This window comes from Drosophila subobscura, chromosome J, assembly GCF_008121235.1.
Source record: "Drosophila subobscura isolate 14011-0131.10 chromosome J, UCBerk_Dsub_1.0, whole genome shotgun sequence".
NCBI classification, from domain to species: domain Eukaryota; kingdom Metazoa; phylum Arthropoda; class Insecta; order Diptera; family Drosophilidae; genus Drosophila; species Drosophila subobscura.
In genome coordinates, this window is record NC_048532.1 from 13,359,943 (window position 1) to 13,380,114 (window position 20,172).

Sequence of the window (20,172 nt, forward strand, 5' to 3'; positions counted from 1 at the left end):
GGGCGGGAAATGTAAAGGGATTTTGTGGACAGGTTTGCAATGTGTGTTTGTGTGGTTCGGACTGACTGACTGACTGACTGTCGCTGGCGACACACTTACTTTTCATGATGCGGTTTCGGTATTCATCGTCGCGCTGCATGGTCACGCTGCCGCCGCCGTTGGAGACCATTGAGCTCACTTGTTCCATTGGCACAATATCCTGCAAAAGGCAAAGCAAATGTTTAAAAATATATTTACTGCAAAAAACTGTCATCAATCATGCGAGCGAGCGCTCATGCTGGCAGCGGCAATATGTTTGCCGTCTGCTTATCGCCAGAGTTTTATGGGATTTTTCACTTCAACAAACGGCGCAGCCCCAGCCCATATATCGTACAAATAATCCCCGAATTTACAGCAGAACAGCAAGAAGGAAAAACCATTTGCTGTGTGTGTGAAAACTTAATTAGGAGCGGCAGCCAAATTGTATTTATGGCGACCAAAGGCACATGGACATGGTCATCGTATGTCCTGCATCCAAAAAAAGGGAAACAAATTTTCATAATTTTTTTGTTGTGTGTTTCGCCCACTTTTAATTGTCTGCTTCGGTTTTGACACTCGCCGCTCGTGTCGTTGCCTTTTTGCTGCCCACTTGATATGCTCTGTGTTGCGGTTTTTTGCCCCAAAAATGAAGTGGATAAATTGGGAGAAATCCACCCAACGTTCTCCACCCCCTTCACTGCTAACAAAAGCATTTGCTGTATGCGGTTTTTCTTTGCTCATTTTTTTGTGGGTTGTGTGATGGTCTGGCCTGGCACTTTGACTGGTTGCCAGCTGCAGGGAGCAGCATCAGCATCAGAATCAGTAGCCGGAAGAGCAGCAGCAGCAGCAGCAGCAGCTGAAGCTAGAGCCGGAACAGATGCTGCCCAGCCATCCGTGATATATTCTTTTGTATGTCCGTGCATATATATGTATGTGCGATGCTGTACATTGTGTGCAGTCAGCAGAGTGTTGCCCAGAGCACGGGGCACAGGCTCCAGTGGTTTCCTGAGTGAAATGGATTATGGTCGACGCTCTCGCAGACATTTATTAATGAATTTACAGGATTAGCGGGGTAATAAACGAATTTGAGCTGCTGGTTAGCCCACTGGTCAGTGGAGAAACAGTGGGATTAGCTGATGAAATGCTGCGGAATGCAATGCCGAATGCCGAAGATGTGCCAAGGAACGAGATAAATGTATGCCAGAATCTTTCAATTTCAACAGAAATGGAGAAGGAGAACGACAGACACAGACGGAGAGAATAAACAGACGAGCAATACAATAAATTCGAGCTGTGTAAATATTAATTTTCATTTATCGAAATGACCTGCAATCCCCTCCCCACCCTGCTGTAATAATAATATTCATTGATTGATGATCATTTGTTGGCGCAATCACAATAATATTCACAGGCAAAAATCTCTGCAGCAAAAGGAGCAGAGAAAACATCTGGCAAAATGTTGCCCCGTCATCGGGCGAAAAATCACGAATCATTTGGACAATGCAGCAAAAAGAAAGCAAAAAAAAACAAAATAGGGAAGAGCTCAGCCAGGGCTGAGCACATCACGTATTCGACATGTAAAATGCGCAATTCAATTTTGATCTAAACACGCATTATGCAGCATATTACGCATACGCCACGTGCACGAGCGAGAGTCTGTCTCTCCATACAGATGCCCATAAAACAGTAGCAACATTTCAAATGCATGAGTGCTATGCGGAGGACTCCTTTCCGGCTGGCTGCTGCCTGCTTCTCCCCTTTTTGGCTGTCATATTAACGGCCTTTGCATATTGAAAATGTTTTTCCTGCCGAAATGTGACAAACTTTCAACGATGTTGTTTGCTGGCACTCTGCCAGATAGGACCTGCTGCCGTTGTGTACACACTCCGTATATGAACTGTCTGGCAGATACCTATCCGATGAGTACTCGGATTGCACACTGAGAGAAGCTGCCTCGGGGCAGGTGGAAGGTGCAGGTGCTACACTCTGAATGGCGCTTCAATTAAAATGTTGCCAAAATTGCTTTTTGTTTGCAAATAAACAAACCTTAATTAAATATAAATTGCGACACAGTGGGAATTTCGCAATGAACACAAAATATAAATTAATAACAAACATTTCGAGGGGAATGTAAGCAAATGTGGATGCATATTTATGTACACTTGCTGACTAACATTTAGTTGCAGCTGCTACTCGGACATTCCTTATGCAAGACTGTAATTAAAGCAAAGAATAAGCCCTCGCATTGCTGTAACTTTTAATTGTAGTTCTATGCAGTCTCTCTTCATAGCCTGAAGCTCTACTCCTTCCTGACACATAAATATCCATTTGGGTCAGAGTTAAAAGTGCCATGAAAGTATATGTAAATGAGGCATAAATATGAGCAAATAAATGGCAAGTGCACGGGCGGGAAAACTTATTGCATGAACATCTGTATAAATGTGATCAAATATTCGTAATTAAATTAAACTAAAAACATAAATTTTAAATTTAAAGTACAAAAAGAGGCAACAAAATCCTACAAAAATTAACATTTAAATTAAGACATACAGAAAAATGTTCGAACAGAAATATGTTAATTGCAGCACCCATAAAAATATGCATAAATAAAGTTACAATTATGAATGAAAAAAATAAAAACTGCTCTAAAAAAACCAATCTAGAGGAGCATTAATCGTGCGCTCACAATAACAATTAATTTACGAATAAATAAAGCAGAATCGGGACTCTTAATTGCCTCAAATAAATTAATGCTTGTTCTACTTTAAACCCCACTTTGGTGTTCTATAAACGAGCAACATTTCTGCCTATTCTTTCCACTTTGCTGTGCCCCATTTTGGGCAAATATTTGCCCATTTCCGCCAACTGTTCTGAATGCATTTTGTTTGAGCAAAGGAGCGAGGAGCAACGAGGGGAGACGGTTGCCACTGTGGCTTGTTTGCCATTTGCATAAATCCGATCCGCAAATTCTTGGCAAAAGTTTTGATAAGACGATGTCAGCACATTGCAATCACAACTCTTCCTCCCCGTCGAATTCGGTTGATTGTGCTCCTGCTGCTAATGATGATGTCTGTCTGTCACAAAGTTTGGCTGTCAATTCGATTCCATTTTGGCTTCGTCCCCAAGTTCCGATTTAATTAAATGCCATTGCCATGACGTGGGCAAACACACAGGGAATAAATGTCCCCCCACGCCAATGTCCATTCGAAATTGGGGTTTTTTCGCACGCTCCTCGCCTTCCCTCTGTTCCCTGTTTGCCGTCGCTTTTTGTCTCTTTTTTGTCGCTTTTTCTACTTGTTTGAATTGCCTTGTGTAAATTTAAACATTTTCATTTACCATTGGCCCCATCTTTGCTGCCTGCCCCGCGCCGCGTGGCACTGCCTGTGGGAGTCTCTTTAGCTGGTTTTCACTGGGTTTCTGGGTTCAGGTTTCGTGGCTTGTGGGTTCAGGCTGCTGGCTGCTGGCTGCTGGCTTGTGGCTTCTGGCTTATAGGCTCCTGGGTTCTCCTCACTGCTGCTACTTTGTCATGTAAATTAACGGGTGTATTGCTGTAGCGACACAACGCGACCACAACGAGGACAACTGAGAACCGCAACTGGAAGTCGCACACAAAAGGAGAGAGGCCTATGCCAAACACAAACACGCAGAGGATGAGGCACACACGCCAGCACACATGTGGCATGTGGCATGTGGCATGGGGGCAGACCCATAAATAAGCCATTGGGTGAGATTAGTGTGAAGGAGAACGGCTATCCCCCTCCGCACTATGTGCAAGTAAAAGTATATTGAATAATTAATTTTTATTGATCGCAATGGCGATGGCGAATGGCGTTGACGCTCGCTCGTGTCCTGTGTCCCGTGTCCCGTGTGTGATGTCTCAGTTCTTGTTTATTAGTTTTTTCCTCAAGCCATTGTCTGCCGCATAATTATCTACACACAAACACAATCTCAGCGCGGGCTTACATGGGTGCGTGGGTGTGTTTGCCCACCCAATTGTATCGCGCTAATAAAGTTAATGTGCGCGCTAAACTGTTGGCCATGAACCTCCGAACCCACAACCGAACCGGAACAGCCCAAAGCCCTGCCCCACTAAGCCAGGCCAAGCCCAGAGTTCCCAAGAGAGAGGGAAAAGTGCGCTAATTGCCTTTCAAGTTGTTGGCCAGCAGCAAGAGTAGAACAGAACCCTCTTGTGTGTGTGGAACAACAAGTGTAATGGGAAACTTGTCTTTGCACGAGTGGCAGAAGATTAGCTGAAGGATTGCCACATGCAAGGACATAATTAGCAGCAACAGAACCCTGTAAAATCCTTCCTTATACCATCCTTGATGTGTATCGTTCTCTTTGCAACATATTTTTACATCATTTGTGAGTTTTTCTAGCCCACAAAGAGATGGCTGGACTTAAGCGCCGAAATCCGTAGCCAAGTCAATGGCAAACCAAATATTTGGAGAAAAGCTTGGGCACAAAAGGATGCTGTGTGTTATCCTTTGGGGAAAACGAGTGCTGTAAAAGCCCCTCGTGCTCGTCCAAGTGCAGCAGCAGCAACAGACAGACAGCCGGCAGAACTGATTAAATATCCGGCATCTACCGCTGTCTGTGTTCTCGGCATAATGTGAATTCGTGTAGGGAAATGTAATTTGAGCACCAGAACAAACAGCAAGCAGGAAGGCTGAATGCCGAGTCCCTGCCTCACTGCCTCTGCCCGCCTGCCAGGATGTTGGCCAGGTGCTTGGGCTAAAAACAAAAGCCGCCGTTGGTTATTTGCTTTGCCAGCCAAAGGGAGAGGCAAAAGCGAGGCAGTAGCAGCAGCAGCAGCAGGTGGATGCAGCAGCAGCAATGGAGGACAGGACACAACAAAGCCCTGGCAATGTGATTAAAAAATAAACGAGAGCACAGAGCAAGCAACACACACAGAGACAAGGGGAACGAGTGTATGCTCTGGTTGATATTACAATGGGGAAATGGAGCATATTGCAATGGCGGTTGGTGGGGGCTTAAGCTGCAGAGGCAGGGACTGTGCTGATGCTGAGGGACAGACACTCACCTCGTATCGTGTGTCGATTTCGGGCAACTTCTCCAGGAATTCCTCGACCATCTTCGCTGCACGTGCGCTCGAGAGCACACCAATTAAACACAGTGAAACATACACACACACACACACTACTACTACTCACACACACACACACTATCAAGGTGCTACCCGCATACACATAATCAACGCAAGAAACTCTTTGCCACTCATGCAATTTTTTTTGCAAATGTTTTTTCACGATTTCCGCTTTGAAAATTCTCTTCTAAAATTCCCAAAAATTGTTGCTTCTGCTTTAGTTTTCCAAAAATATATTAAAGCTAGAACACCTGTTGTTTTAACGTTTTTCTATTCTCTTTTTGGTTTTTGTTTTGCTTTGCTTTGTTTGTGTCGTGAAATTCGTTCGTTTCCGGTTTGGGGATTGCACGGGAAAAGATCCCAAAATCGTAATTAGTTTTTTGCACTTTTCGTTTGCTTGTCTTTGGTTGATTGTCTGGCACCCCTGGGGCGGGAGTGGGTGGAAGGTTTCTGGTCACTTGGCACTTGATTTGACGGCACACACACACACACACAGAGTCAGAATTGGCCAAGATAAAGCCCAAAAGATGCAAGATACGAAGTATGCAAAGTGTTTGGAAATTGAGTGCTGAATATGAAGCTGAAGGCGAAATGCTCTCAAGCGTGCCACAGAGCGTGTCTTCCTTCTCGTGACGAGGTCTCTGCCTCGATGCTGCTCTCAGATTCTCCGGCAACCAAACGCTGCCCGTTCACCGTTCAGCACTAACAACAAACTGCAGAAAAACAAAACATTTATAGCCAGGCCAACAGCACCAGAGCCCGAACACCGAGGACCCTACACCGAAGGATTATGTACTAAAAAACTAGCCACAGGAGGTTCGACAGCTGCCGAGGGAGAGCCTGCAGAGAGCCAGAGAGCCAGAGTCAACAGTGACTGTGGCTCTGGCAGCATCCATGCCATCAATGGGGTACCACCGATAAAAAGGAAGCCCAAAGCCTCCTTCAATTTGTGTGGCGAAGCGCCGGCGCGCTTCTCGCAGGGGCAAGCGACTCCTCTCGCTCTCTCTCTCTCTCTCTCCCGCTCTCTCCTGCTGTATGTACCCCCTCGACTTGACACAGATTTTGAAGTTGCTGTGAAGCTTGGAGCCAACAGCGAAACACTGAAAACAGCATCCAGCATGCCGCCGTGTGGATGCCATTTGCTGGCTGGAGTTGTGCGGCTCAGTGGAGTCACAAGGGGGGATGGCGGCGGCAGGTGAGTGCCTGTTGTGTGCGTTGCATGTTGCATGTTTTGTTTTCTTGTTTTGCCTGCACTTGTAAATAATTTGCAGCTAACGAAGGCGGCGCGCCACTCAAAAGAAGGAATCGCTGGAGAGCTCTCCACCCAGCTCTTCTTCCAGTTCCTTTGGCTGGCTGGCTGGCTGGCTGCCTGGAGGATATGTTTCTCGGAAGTAGTACACAGATTCATGTCCCGCCCGAAAAAGTCAACACAAACAAATCGCTTTACATTGATTCTGTTCCCCATGGAGCGTTAAATACTTTTCTTTTAATGGTTCTCCCATTTGTGGACTTACCGAACCCATTTCGATGTCCGCCATCGTTGGAGGAGTTTAGCTAACTAAAGGTGAACTATGACCACACGCCTTGGCCTGTCGGGACACACTGAAAGGGAGGACTGCTAATCATCTAATGCCGGGCACTGCCAAATGCTAGCTTGTGGTGGCCTTAATGCAACAATTGGCTGCTCCCACGACACACGTCATCGTGGGGACACACACAGCAGAGGCAAAAAAAAAACCAACCCAATGCCATTGCCAATCGTCGCCAGACGTGGGAACAGCACAAAAAACTTGTTGTCATTTACACACTTATCATTCCCATAGAGTCCGGGCACCCCGCCCTTTGCCCATTGACCCCTCCCCTGCCCTACCCTGATTATAAGTGCCACGGAATAGAATTTGAAATTGAAATTCAGCGCAATTTAATGTTTGTTCAACGTGTGGCAACGTGGCCATACAGAAACTTTTTACAAATATCCTTGGGCGCAGCTGCTGAAATGTGGTTTTGGTTCCAGGACTCGGTCCCCGGCACGGACACCGACCGGGACCCGCATTGAATAATTTACGGGGTCCCCACTTAGCGTTGGACAAACAGTAAAAATTATTCAAAGTACGCACGTCATGCGGTCGAGTGTGCAAAAATATATATGACAAAGGTATGTAAATGTGTATCGAAAACAAAGGCTTAAAATGTAAACAGAATATAAGTTCCCAGTTCCCGCCAAATGTTTGAATTTGTATGAACTGACCAGAGCTGTTTGCTCTGACAGTTAGTTTTGTGTGAGAGAATAGTTGTCCCTGTCGCTCGCACTGTAAACTGCTTGCCAGCTGTTGGAGTGCATTAACTGAACTGCTTGTAATGCTAGCTGCCTGTTAATTTCAACTGCTTGCCAGCTGTTGCCAGGTGCATTAAACTGCCACAGCTTGTACTGCTTGCTGACTGTTAACTCCCACTGCTGCCTGGTTGCCCGTTGCCACTGCTTGCTGGCGGCTAAATTCAAATGTGTGAAATTAAACTGCATTCGACTGCATTTTTCGTATGATTTGTATTATATAATGATTTTTCAATATAATTTCTGACAAACTTGAACATTTAAGTTAATTTTTCTTTCACATTACACATTTATAAATTTCATTTGTTACATTTTTCGTTCGTTCATTTGCAATTGCAGCTTTGTTGTTGTTTGCATTGCTGTTTTGCTTTGCTGCGTTTGTTTTTGTTTTCTGTTTTCTGGTTTTTCTGCTCTTTTGCTTTTGATATTCGTACACATGTGTTCCCTCTTATGTTTGTTTTTCTTTGCTGTACTGTATTTTGTTTATTCTATTTAATTTATGGTGTATATTTATCAGATCGTATCGATATATTGTATATTTAGAGCAAGAGAGAGCGAAAGAGATGATGGGCTATAAAAATAATTACACAATAGAAAAAATAGTTAAAGCATCGCCTTGCATCTCGCCTCTCGCTGCTCCTCGTTCTCCCTACGACGTCCTTCAGTTCATTTTCTTTTCATTTCATTATTTGGTGACTCAACAAACTTCAAACATTGCCAGGAGTCTGCTCTGTTCTGTTCTTAATGGTTTCTCGTTAAGTACTATGGTATGGTTGGTATATTTGTTGTCTTCTTATGACTTAAATTGAGTTGTGCTTAAGGTAATCGCATTTTGTGGTTGATTTTTCTCTTGCTGTTGCTGCTGCTGTTGTCTGACTTGTCCGAGAGTGGCTTCTGCTTATCACTTGCGTATGTCTATATCTGGTATAATCACTTAGCTTATACTCGTATGATACGAATGATTGTAGGCAGGTGGTTGGGTGGTGGTTTCACTTGACTTTGTTCGGCTTCTTCTACTACTGCACCTCCTACTCCTCCCTACTTCCATGACAAAATGCTACCTAAACATTAAACTAATCTACTAAATGTATAAAAACTCAAAGACTTACAAAGGAAACCCTAAAAACTGAACAGCCATAAAGTAGATGATTAAACGCGAATCGAGTGACGAGACTTAAAACTAACTAAAGCCCGTGCCCAACGCAGCCGAGCTATTCGCAGGTGCAGAGGAGGTGGAAGCAGGCGATGAGGCAGATGCGGATGTTGCCTCCAGTGTGTAGTTACTCTCCACAGTGAGATCCCACAGGCTGTTGCACATGTGCGGCTGGATGCCATGGAAGGCAAAGAGAAACTCCTTGTGGTCGAAGCCAATCTGTCCGGCAATCAGCTTCATGGTGTCTCCCTTGCCGATCACATGCTGCAGGCTGGTGATCTTTGTGTGCGTCTCCTGGGCCAGGACGCCCGTGATGAGGGCATCGTCCACCCAAAAGTAGTTGGCCTTTTGGGCGGCCTTAAACAGCCGCCGCGCCACCGCTGGGGCATAGACGATGGCAAATCCTGGACAATAATCCGGATAATATCGATGCGGATACTCTTTGTACGTGACGCGCCATTTGGACTGGAAAAATAAATGCAAATTAGATCTGGAAACTCTTCCAAGTAAGGATATGCTTGTCCTGCTCTACTCACGCGATAGGATCGCTTAACCCTTGGTGCATTGACGGGCCTGCAGAGCAGCAGATCGGGCTCCAGCAGCATGGCATGCTCCGGCAGCGTGGGATCCTTCAAGTACTTGACCAACTGCGGCGTATTCATGTACACATCATCGTCCACCTTGACCAGCAGCTGGGCCTGCGGACAGTTCTCGTTGAACCACTTGAGGGCCATCACATGCTTGTAGGTCATGTTGCGGTAGTCGTCCTTGAAGTTCCCCTGCACCATGTCCCCGTTCTTGGCGTTCTCCTGATCGAGGAAATACTGCCAGCTGGGCCGCTCGTGCCACACGTCCGCCAGCAGGAAGATGACCCGCAGGGGCGTCCTCTCAATGTACTTCCGCTCGGCCCACGTCTGCCGGATGAGTGCCCGCTTCTGGTGGTTGAACGGGGAGGTGTGCACGAGTATCAGTGCCTGGACGTGGTCATCGCAGGGCGGCTGATTCATCAGATACGAGAAGTTCGGCAAATCCATCAGCTGCGTGGAGATCTGTGGCGCACTTGTCCGCGGTGCCGCTGTCTGCGCTGTCGGCGGACTTAGTTCTAGACTATCGTTAAAGCTAGGGATGCGACTAGGGTCGTGTATTTGGTTTGGTTTGCTGCTCCAACTGCTGCTGCTGCTGCTGCTGCTGCTGCTACTCCAGCTTCTGCTATCTCTTCCGATTCTTCCTCCATTGGCACTTCGTGGCGGCGGTGGCGACGACTCCTCTGTGGCTGCTGCTCCTCCGCTGCTTCCATCCAGTTCCCTCTCACCTCCTGTGAGTGCTGCTGCCGAGGCAGGCGCCTCCGACTCCAGCATCTGTGGCTGCTGCACGCTCACCAGCCAAATCACCAGACAGAGATTCACGCAGATGAGCAGCAGGCAGAGGGATCGCTTATCCATCATGCTACTGCTGCTGCTGCTGTGGCTCCTGTGACTGCTGCTACTTGTGGCACGGTACTGATGCTGCTGCTGCTGTTGCTTCTGTTTCGTATGTGGCATGGATCTTGTGCTTGCTGTAACGTGGACGTGGACACAGACTCAAACGGAAGCGTTTTCTGCGTGGCTTTGCCATTTAATTGGTACTCCAAGTGGCGACTGCAATGGCATAGGTAAAGGGCAGAACAGTTTTGTGGGTTAATAAAAAAAATATAGAATTGTCCATCCCCCACACCAAAAGGAAGCCCCCAATCAGCTGATAGCAGATGGCAGATAGCAGCAAATGCGATAATGAAATCAGCAATTAGTATAATTGATTGGACCCACGACTCACTTCGGGGCTGCTCAATTTCCTAAATGGCTTTTGGTACGAGGCGAGGCACGAGCTGTGAGTGTCAACAGGTCGCACACGACTGACCTCTGTCAGCGGATGACCACCAACCATTTAGTGGGTCATCCCTTAGAGGCAATATTCAAAGACGTCATGAAGCAATCGATGCAGTCACTCAGCCAGTCAGTCACAACACAAAAAACGCACCTGAGGCATAATTAATGCAGGAGCACACAGCAAAGGTATGCCCGGGTGGCCCAGGGAGAACGCACACCTGATGGATTCACAAACTCAACCAGAAAGCCAACAAGTAAGGCCACTTGTACGGCAATGGCAACAATCGGAAATTGAAATTGAAATTGTAGCAAGACTTTGGGTAGTTGAAAATTATTGATTTATTGCTTGCGCTTGATAATAAAGATAATTCTTTCAGAAATCGAATGAATAGAAAATTCATCATCGCTTTGTTATCGCAATGTCGATGACGTCAAATTCGTAGAACACTCCGATTAGGGGTGCGAATGGGAGAGTGTTTGCTTATCGGTAATGCAGTGTCATAAACTGCTTCATAAAAACAAGGTATTAACTGTAAAATGCCAATAAAGGCGGATCTGAAGTGTTTGAGTGTGTTCGGAAGTCACGGGGATTACGCGGGGAAGTCTTCTAGTAATAGCTAGCTGAAGGGTTTGCAAAGGGAAAGCAATGGATGGGGATTTACAGTGGATTTTCATGGTGTATCTAAAGGAATCCAATTGAAATACTGGATCAGGAAACTAATCTACAGAAAACAAAAAGTTATTTAGGATTTCTTCGTACACAAAGCCTTAACAATCGATGATTTGTGGATGAGGGATGACCGCAAAGAAATGGTTTTTGAGGTGACAAATGAGATGTACACGAAGTGTCTGTCCAACAAAGTGAATGAGGGAGAGAGAGTAAGCTGTGTGGATGCAGAAGCTCAAGCGCGTCGCACCGTAAGAGAGTTGACTTGGCGGCATGTAAACCATGTACCACCCGCCATCTATGATCAACGAAAGCTACAAGTCAAAATGTAGTTCAGTGTAGCTGCTTCTACTTCTGTAGTAATGGCTGTGCAATCGATAACTGAATTTATAATAGCAGCTACCGGCTAACAATTATCGAATTACCTTCTCAATATTGCACTTCACTTTCATGCAATAATGCAGCTGTTGCACTCAACTTATCTGCAATGAAAGTGTGTAATATTTTTAGTGTCTGGAAACTGTCATTCCATTCGATAGATAAGCGCTGAAACATCATGTAATGCCATAAAGAACAAGCATTACAACATTTATTGCCTTCATTTGTAACTGCCCTCCGATTGTGACATTAAAAATCAATCGAAAGCGTGGCTGTACATTATTTGCAGTGCAATTTTGATGAAATTTCTGATAAGTTTGATTTATGGAGGAAGAAATCTACTTTCAGCTGCGCAAAAAATATATTCACTCAATCAAAATATATATTCGAAGACAAAGGTGGCAGCCGGCTATCTACAAAGTCCATTGAACCTCGTTCTCCTGTCATAATTCAATTCATTATTTAAGGTTTTCTTTACCCACTTTTTATGGTGCACGTACGATACGTACATATATCGTTCGTTTAAAGGCCGCCGGAAGACGATGCACTCGTGCACATGTCCGTAGATAGATGGATAGACTGGCTTCAGCAGTTACCCAGTTCCTGCCACTGCACTCCACTCCACAGCCATACCCAGAGACAGAGACTTGCCTCAGTCACGTAGTCGCGGCAACATAATTGAAATGTGCAAAGCCCATGGGCAGGCTGCAGGCTGCAGTTCGTGGTGCCACCACATTTCTTTCTTGCACCCGAACAGGGGAACTCTTTGTGTCGAAAATGTTCGATTGACAGTCAAATGATTAGATAAGGGGCTGCGCAGGAGGGGTGTTCGATTAGATTAGCTTTACGCGGAATATCATCAGCAGAACGCTCATGAAAAACTCATAAAAGTGCCCCTGGCATGCGGTCATTAAAGAAGGGCAAAAAAAAAAGCGAGCGAAACGTCAACGGTCTGGGTCTGCGTCCGGTCTAAACACGAAAAGTTAATAAACATTTTATATTCATGTAAATTCGTTCGGCATTCGCCGCAGTCCAATAATAATTTCATATAGACATGGTTAATAATGTAAAAGGGTTGTTCCAACTACTGCCACGAGTCTCTGCCCCTTCGGACACTCAGTCCTGGTGCTAGTCCTAGTTCCCCCTCTGACTCGTGCTCTTGGTCTGCTGTTGGTCCGTGCAACTTCTGTTGGTAGGGTTGCCCCTAAGCACGCAATGGTTCAACAGCAGCAGCAGGGTTCAGGGATCAGGGTTCTATATCGCCAAAGTGGAGTTGTGGCAATACGGCAGTGTAGTGATGGATGAGACCTGCCTCAAGATATGCAAAAAAAAAACACAAAACAAAACTAATTACAACTGAACCTTTGACCTTTGGCAACACTCGCTCGCTTGCTCGTTCTTCCAGGGCCATCGTCACGGCTTAGCAGCGAAACTGCAACTTCCAAGGGCGGCGCTGGGGCGGTGTTGCAACAATAAACTTCTGCCGTAGACTAATGCGGCTACGAGGAGCGGTGGTTGCCATTAGAGTTGTTCTCTAATAGCGAAAAACAGCTACAAATTCGGTGCTTAAAGGAGTTGATCTCTAAGGGACATTTAATCCCATAATTGTGTCTTAATTGATGGCAAACTGTCTGGAAATACTGCCTCAAAAAGCATCATTCTCATATCTAATCCTATTGTGATTGGTTTCCTTTACATCTGTCACATAATACCCACTTCAATCCGCTTCAAATGTCACTTGTTTTCGTGCCAACTCTCTCTAGCAAAAGTGCTCTTAAGGCCTCCCAAAACGAGACCAGGCGCAGGGCGAGGGTCTGTGGTGAAGAGGGGCATCCAAATGGTGTGCCAGCCAGGGGCCTGTGGAGGGGGGTTGTACCTCAACGTCTGCTGGCATTTTGCAGTCGATAAAATGCCAACAGCCGAGCAGCCGACAACCGACAGGCCCGAAAACAAAGTTTTTCAAGTCGAAGGTTAAATTTTATCGCGGTCGAAATGGCAGAAGCAGCCGGCAAACAAAGGAATCGTCTGCCTGCAGTCGGGTTTTCTATTGTTTATCGAGGCTTTTGATTAGTTACAGACACTGCACACACCAGACAGCAGCAGCAGCAGCAGCAGACATTCAGCAGCAGACGTGCAGCAGCAGCAACAGCAGCAGCAAGTAGATGGCCATGCCCCATGCGGCTTCCAATTGAATGGCAGGCAGCGCGAATACTTTTGGCTGCTGCCCAAAAACACTTTGAATGCCTGTCAGGTTGTCTCTCACTTTAGATACAATGCAATGTCTCCCTCCCTGCCACCCCACCAACCACACTTTCACATGGGGTGTGGTGGGGAATGGATAGAATGATGATATTTCAAGTGGCTTTTTCGCATGGTAATTGCTATCAATTCCAGCCACGAAAAGTGCCAGGTGCTGACCCCAGCACACAGTTACAGATACGAATGTAGTTACAAATATTACGCCCATACATGTGCCCGTGTACATGCATAACTTTTGTGTCTATAGTATTTGTATTTTCGTGAGAGCTACTACGTTCGAGTGGCTCTGAAAGGCAGTTTAGGCAGGCGTCTGTGTCGGCAATTAGCAGAAAGCGAATCGGTACACAAACACAGAACAGAAATCTCACACAAAAACAAACAAACCTACAAAATACAATGACAACAAATTTGCAAATTGTTGCATCTGGTATCGCATTCAGCATCCAATATCCCCCCATTGGTAATGATGATATTTTGCAATTGTTGTGTGTGTGGAAATTAGTTTGCAATTTTGTGGTGTCTGGCTTTGAGATGGCTTTCATAACTCTTACGCTCTTAAGCTATTGCCCAGCTTTGGCTCGCGCATGACTGTAAAACCGGTTCGGGGGAATTGTTAATTGAAATTGCATTTCCCATTCCATTTGTTGTTGAAATCAACTGTTTTTCTTTGTCCGTAGAATGCCATTGAAAAGTTAGGTTTTAGCTTTGATATTTAGTAGAAGTTTTGTTCAATATACATACATAGAAATATATAAATATGCTGTGTACGTTGCATGGACAACGAATGATGAAGTATTCAGGCGTTTGACTGCTTCTCAGAAGAATTTCTTAAAGGAAGAATCCACTGCTTCTTTGCATACTCACTGCTTTTAGCATATGTAAATTTACTGCTTATCACTTGTCACCAAGAGTGCACTGCTTTCACACTTGTACTGCTTGCTTTACGGAGAGCATTTGGTACCACCGCTTTAGGCAATTATCGACAGCTTATTTACGTTTTATCTACCATCTACTTATTATCTAGTACTGCTTATCGGCATAGCTATATTTTATTGCTGCTTGTACACTTGAACTGCTTGCTAAATACACATGTAAGTAGATATGTATTTATGTAAATGCAAATATTCTCAATTGAATTGGAAAGAGATCAAGGTTTGCCCTCCAATCAGACATAAATTGGAATTTCCATTAAATGTCATCTGGCCTGACCTCTTCTTGGCTCATAAATTAAATGTAACCAAGAAACAAGATGAATCTTAGATTTAACCCATACTTAAATCTCTCATATATTCCCAGATATATTCTCATAAACTATCACCACCACCACCACCACCACCACCACCATTAAAAACGTTTAAAAATCAAACAATTACAATTTGAATGCATCACAAATGGGCGTGCGGGGCCCAACTTTTTTTCTGTTATTGCGATGATGCGGGGGTATTGTTTGTGGTTCTTTCTATAAACATATACAAATCTTGAACAAATGGTCATGGTTGATATGAATGATATGCTATCTGTGAGGCAAGGGGAGATGTGTGTCAGAGAACTCAAGAACTCAAGTGAGAGGCCGCATTCAAAGGCCCACTTAACATCCTGTCGCTACCCCGTCCTCGGAATGTTGAGTCAAGAGTGCAACCATTAGGGCGAGAATGGCGACGGCGAGACAAATGTCTCTCACATGCTGCCACACACACACACACACATCCCATTCCATCCCATGTATAAATATCCAGACATGTCCCAGATGTCGGCTGTAGTGGGTGTGTACTCTCGAAAAATGTGAGTCAGCAGAGCGACAGTTTTGGCAGCGGTTTAAAGGAGTCCTCTGCCGCAGATTAAGTGGGAAAATCGGGGGAAAAAAAGCAAGGAAAGAAAGGAAAAACCAGACGCAAGGCAAAAGGCTGCCAGCAGCATGCTGTGAAAACTGACAGCCAGAAAAGGGAAGCACGGGAATGCCCCGTGCGACTCCCATTTTTGCGGCTCTCGTTGCAAGGGGAAATGCTACATAAATAACGATGCCAGACAGCTAGATATTTAGCGAGTGTATCTGTGTGTGTGTATCTCTATGTCAGTGTGGGTGGCTGGCAATGCAATAAGATGCAAACTTGTTAAACATCCCACAACACAGATCCCCCCCCACAAAACAGACAACAGCGGATGCAATCTGCCCCACAAGCCTACGACTGGGTTCCGTTCTGGTCTGGCCATGCACTGTGAGAAATGCGGGGTATTAAATGAACATTTTCATGGTACAAAAGAGATTTGTCTCTCTCTGTGTACGCCCCACAAAAACCATAATTAACTCTTGCTCTGTGGGTTCCTTGAGGTTTTTTTGTGTGTGTTTTTCTTTTTCCATAAAGAACATTACTCATAAGCCGCACACAAAACGGATGCCCCAAGGCTCAGGCCATGCTGTGTCCTGTCTGTATAAATAAGCAAGAGAGGCAGCAGCAGGGAGGGGCATCAGGCAGCAGCAGGAGCAGCAGTGGGTGAGAGGAATACTCTAGTCAGAGTGAAGAATACTGCAAATGCATTTCACTTGATTGAAGGAATAGTAGAGAGAGAGAAGAGCAAAAGATTGACAGACTCGCGGGTCGACTCTTTTCAATGACAAAGCCCCAACTGGTGGCGCCACAATAAATTGCCAATTAAAAGGCACTGGGAAAATAGGAGGGAAAATGCAAAATATACAACAAAAGTCAACAGAAGTGAGGGATGACGATGAAAGTGGATAATGATGATGAAGGAAGGCCACACCCAAGTGGAAAAGTTTATCCAGGGTACGACGTCCAGGGTTGGTCGCTGTTCGCCGCTCGGTCGCTCCCTGACACACGCTAAATAATTTATGAATACCTTTAACTATTCCTTCTCCTTGAGCAGCGAATGAAAATTTAATTACGAGCTTTTTCACGGGTCCAGAGTTCCGCAGTCGCAGTCAATGACCAGAGTCCAGTCTGTCGCTGAACCCCCCGGGCCAAAACGAGTTCCATGCACGCACCTTCCAGAGAGGGGAGGGAACACAGGACTGAGGCCTCAAATATTTGTGTATCTCCTCCATAAAGAAAGAGAAATTAAATAAAAACAATATGGAAATAAGTGGCAGGCGACAGGCGGCCACAGAGAAGTGATTGTGGAATTCAAATTTGACTTCCAAGCGATGGATGACTCACTCTGGACCTGCTTCCAGAAATGCAAAATATGCAGATATCAAAACATATATAAATGTAATAAAATACATAAGAAATACATACACATATGCTGGTTTGCCTTTTCTTTTTGATTAATAATTATTCAGAATTGTTGAATTTGATTGGGTCAGTGCTTTTGAGCGAATTGCTAAGAAGTGCAGAAACAGAACCAAAGAAAAGAAATCGCTTTAAAGGCACCCCAATTGTTGATACTCTTTGCAAGCATTAATAATGTTTACACAATTCTGGAATTCGCATGGAAAATTTCTATCTGTTTAAGTGCGAAAAATCAACATGATGCCGATGCTATTCGCCTGTTTTATATCTATCAACACTGACCACAAATGAACGAACAAAAACAATGAATGGCCAATTTGTTCGTTATATTAAGATACATTTTTTCAAATATTTTTAAAAGTTTTCCATGAGCCAAAACGTTTAAGGTGAGAATATACACTGATTATATTTTTCTAAAGTGCGAAGTCTTGCTAAAAAATGTTTGTTTATTTACTTTAAATAAGAAATTCTCAGTATGTTTGCATACACTTTTTCACATATTTCTGTCCTTTGTTACTGTACAAATTATAATGTGGGGCAATATTTCGATAAAGTGGCAAAAATCCATTGAGCGAGCGACCCATTAAGTGCTTGGAATTTGAAATTTGATTAGATTTGTGTGCTTTAAAAACGTTTTCTCAGGGCTTAGGCCTTAGGTCGGTCATCAATCACAAGGGCACTTTCATTATCGTGAATAGAGAATGTTCCCGCTGGCTGTCAGTCGTCTACTCGTCTAGTGCTAATTGCTGATTAAGCTTTTATTTTTAAACAAAATCGCAACAAAGCTGCGCTCCCATTTCAAACGAAACATTTGAATTAAACTATAGTTGGCGAATTTGCTATACTCTAGTAATTGGAGTAAATATGATTTTCGGTTAGGAATAGAAGTTAAAGAGCTTTGAGACACTTTGCTGGTCGAATGTTCCGTTTCTGTTTTCTCTAGCCCATTATCTCGCTATCTTCTTCTGCATGCATATGTATGCTCTGTGCGCTCTCTTCAAAGATCGTCGGCAGAGTATTTAAGTGTTCGTTTAAGAGGGACACCCAAATGCCGGCTGCATCGTAAGGCGGCAAAAGAGAAAGCCAAAGCTTAGGCCTGTGACGTAGGCCGACGTGCTGTCGAGCGGCTGGTACGCGCAGGGGTCACTGTACGCGCTAATAAAACTGCCGCCGTTTGGTGGTCCCACCGTTTGGCCAGATATCAGCTGGGGTGGGAAAGAAGAGCCATAAGAATGCGAAGAAGAGCAGAAGCAGAAGCAGTGGCAGTAGCAGAAGCAGAAGCAGAAGAAGAGCAATAGCCAAAGCAGACGCAAAAGCAGGGGATTAGGTGAACAAATTCCAAAATATAATAAGAGAGCAAGTGTGAGTGTGAGTGCGAGTTCGAGAGATAGCGAACGGGAGAGAGAGAGAGGCAGAGAGTGTGTGTGTGAGCTTAACGCGGAAGCTGCTGTAAACCAGAAAAAAGCAAAGCTTTAGGTGCCAGAGACCATGTGATAGAAAATTTGAGCGTTTTAAGTGCAAATATATAACACACACACAGCACACACAAATTGATTGAAATTGTGACATATTGAGGAGTGAATGATAAATATACACGCATACGGCAGACACACACAAGCATATGTGGACCCAAGCAAACACACTCCACGGCGCCGTCATTTATCGCCTGTTAAGTGGGCGATCGAGTGAGAGTGGAGTGGGAGGGGGTGATACAGTGGGTGCTACCGTGGAGCTAGACCAAAGGCAGCTGCAGTCAAGGCCAAGGAACAGTCATAGTCCACAGAGACAACAAGAATAAGCATGCGTGCCACTGTGCCTGAACTTGTTCAAGGTCAATCCATGTGACGACGACAGCGACAGCCACATGCAAAAAAAAGAACACACAAAAAAAAGAAGAACAGAGCACAAGAGAGGGAGAGGGCGCGCTAGCCGGTGCCAAAGTTAAAAGTAAGGGAAAGAGCAGGAGAACAAATTCCACCAAAGAAGCGCAGCAGCAGAAGCAGCAACAACAATGAACGCTGGGGCCAAAAAAGAGAGAGTGAGAGAGTAAAACCAAAGAGAGTGGACCGCGGGGGCGGACACGCAACAACAATGGGCTTTCGATGATGCTCGACAGGCGGCGGGGTCGTGTGATAAGAAACGCCTTAAGTACTAGTTGGAACGTGGATAAACAAAAGGTGTTGCTCAATTCTGGTCAGAGAGAGGTCGAGGGCAGGGGCAGGGGCAGCAGCGAGCGCCAGAGAGCGGCTCCACTGATTGCTTAATTATAATCAGACACTTACCTTTGTTGCTGCTGTTGTAAACGGCTGTTCTTCTCTCTCTTCTTGTTGGCACATCAAATGTAGTTGTAATCCTCTCAGTCTCACACATATGTATACACACACACACGCATATGAGGGCAAGGACATGCCAGAGACCAGAAAGGAATTCAAATTGAGAGCACAGGGGTGCTGTTTTTGTTGTTTTGCTCCTCAGGCTGTTTGCATTTTTAATTAATTGTTAAAATTCACACGACACGCACACACACAGAAGTCAGCGAGAGAGTTACAGTTACCGTAACAGTTAACCGAAACGCCGTTGGTTACCCACCGCCCGGTAACGGCAGGTCTACGCGCGCGAGTTCCGATTGGGATTTTGGCATCAATTTATTGGCAGCACTAAAATAATTTACGATTTCTTGCGGCTTGATAGGGCGGGGTAGGAGGGAGCATGCCCACATCCAATCTGGAGGACACGCACACACACACACACGCGCACGAAATGGCAGGCGAAAAGGAATGCACAAGATGAAGAGAAGAAGCAGCAGCTAAAAGGATGCTGTACCACGATTTTTTCACACCTTCGCACTGTCTTTTTGCACGTTGCTAATTTGTTGATAATTTTCACTTAACGTTTACCGAAACGATGCGCGTTTGTTAATGCATTTTAAATACCGTTTATTGTTTATTCTTTTTGAATATTCTAACAAAAACAAAAAACGCCCGCGGCACGACAGCGCAGCAACCGCGCGTACAGTGTGACCGTGGAATTATCGATAAAAGATACCGCGCAACACTCAAAAATATACCATTCTCATTTTACAAATATACCGTAAAATATACCGTAGTCTTAAATCATATTGCTCGATTTTGATGTTCTATTTGAT

General features: G+C 44.9%; 1 protein-coding gene across 2 annotated transcripts; it reads right to left on the minus strand.

The window, feature by feature from the left end:
- Positions 1-8,217: 8,217 nt before the first annotated feature.
- LOC117895855 (beta-1,3-galactosyltransferase 4) lies at positions 8,218-20,047 on the minus strand. 2 transcript variants are annotated; one of them, XM_034803820.1, is made up of 3 exons: positions 19,310-20,047; positions 9,147-10,247; positions 8,218-9,075 (listed from the first exon to the last, which is right to left on the minus strand). In XM_034803820.1, the coding sequence occupies exons 2-3, from the start codon at positions 10,149-10,151 to the stop codon at positions 8,638-8,640; spliced, it is 1,443 nt and encodes a 480-aa protein (XP_034659711.1). In that variant the 5' UTR covers positions 10,152-10,247; positions 19,310-20,047; the 3' UTR covers positions 8,218-8,637. The 2 variants fall into 2 exon arrangements, with proteins under 2 accessions (XP_034659711.1, XP_034659712.1); XM_034803821.1 differs by lacking the exon at positions 19,310-20,047 and adding an exon at positions 10,627-10,648.
- Between the last annotated feature and the right edge of the window lie 125 nt (positions 20,048-20,172).

Coding starts and splice junctions, on each gene's coding strand:
- LOC117895855 (XM_034803820.1), bottom strand. CDS start 10,151: ATGCCACATACGAAACAGAAGCAACAGCAGCAGCAGCATCAGTACCGT. Junction 9,076..9,146: donor GGGTTAAGCGATCCTATCGC/GTGAGTAGAGCA, acceptor TTATTTTTCCAG/TCCAAATGGCGCGTCACGTA.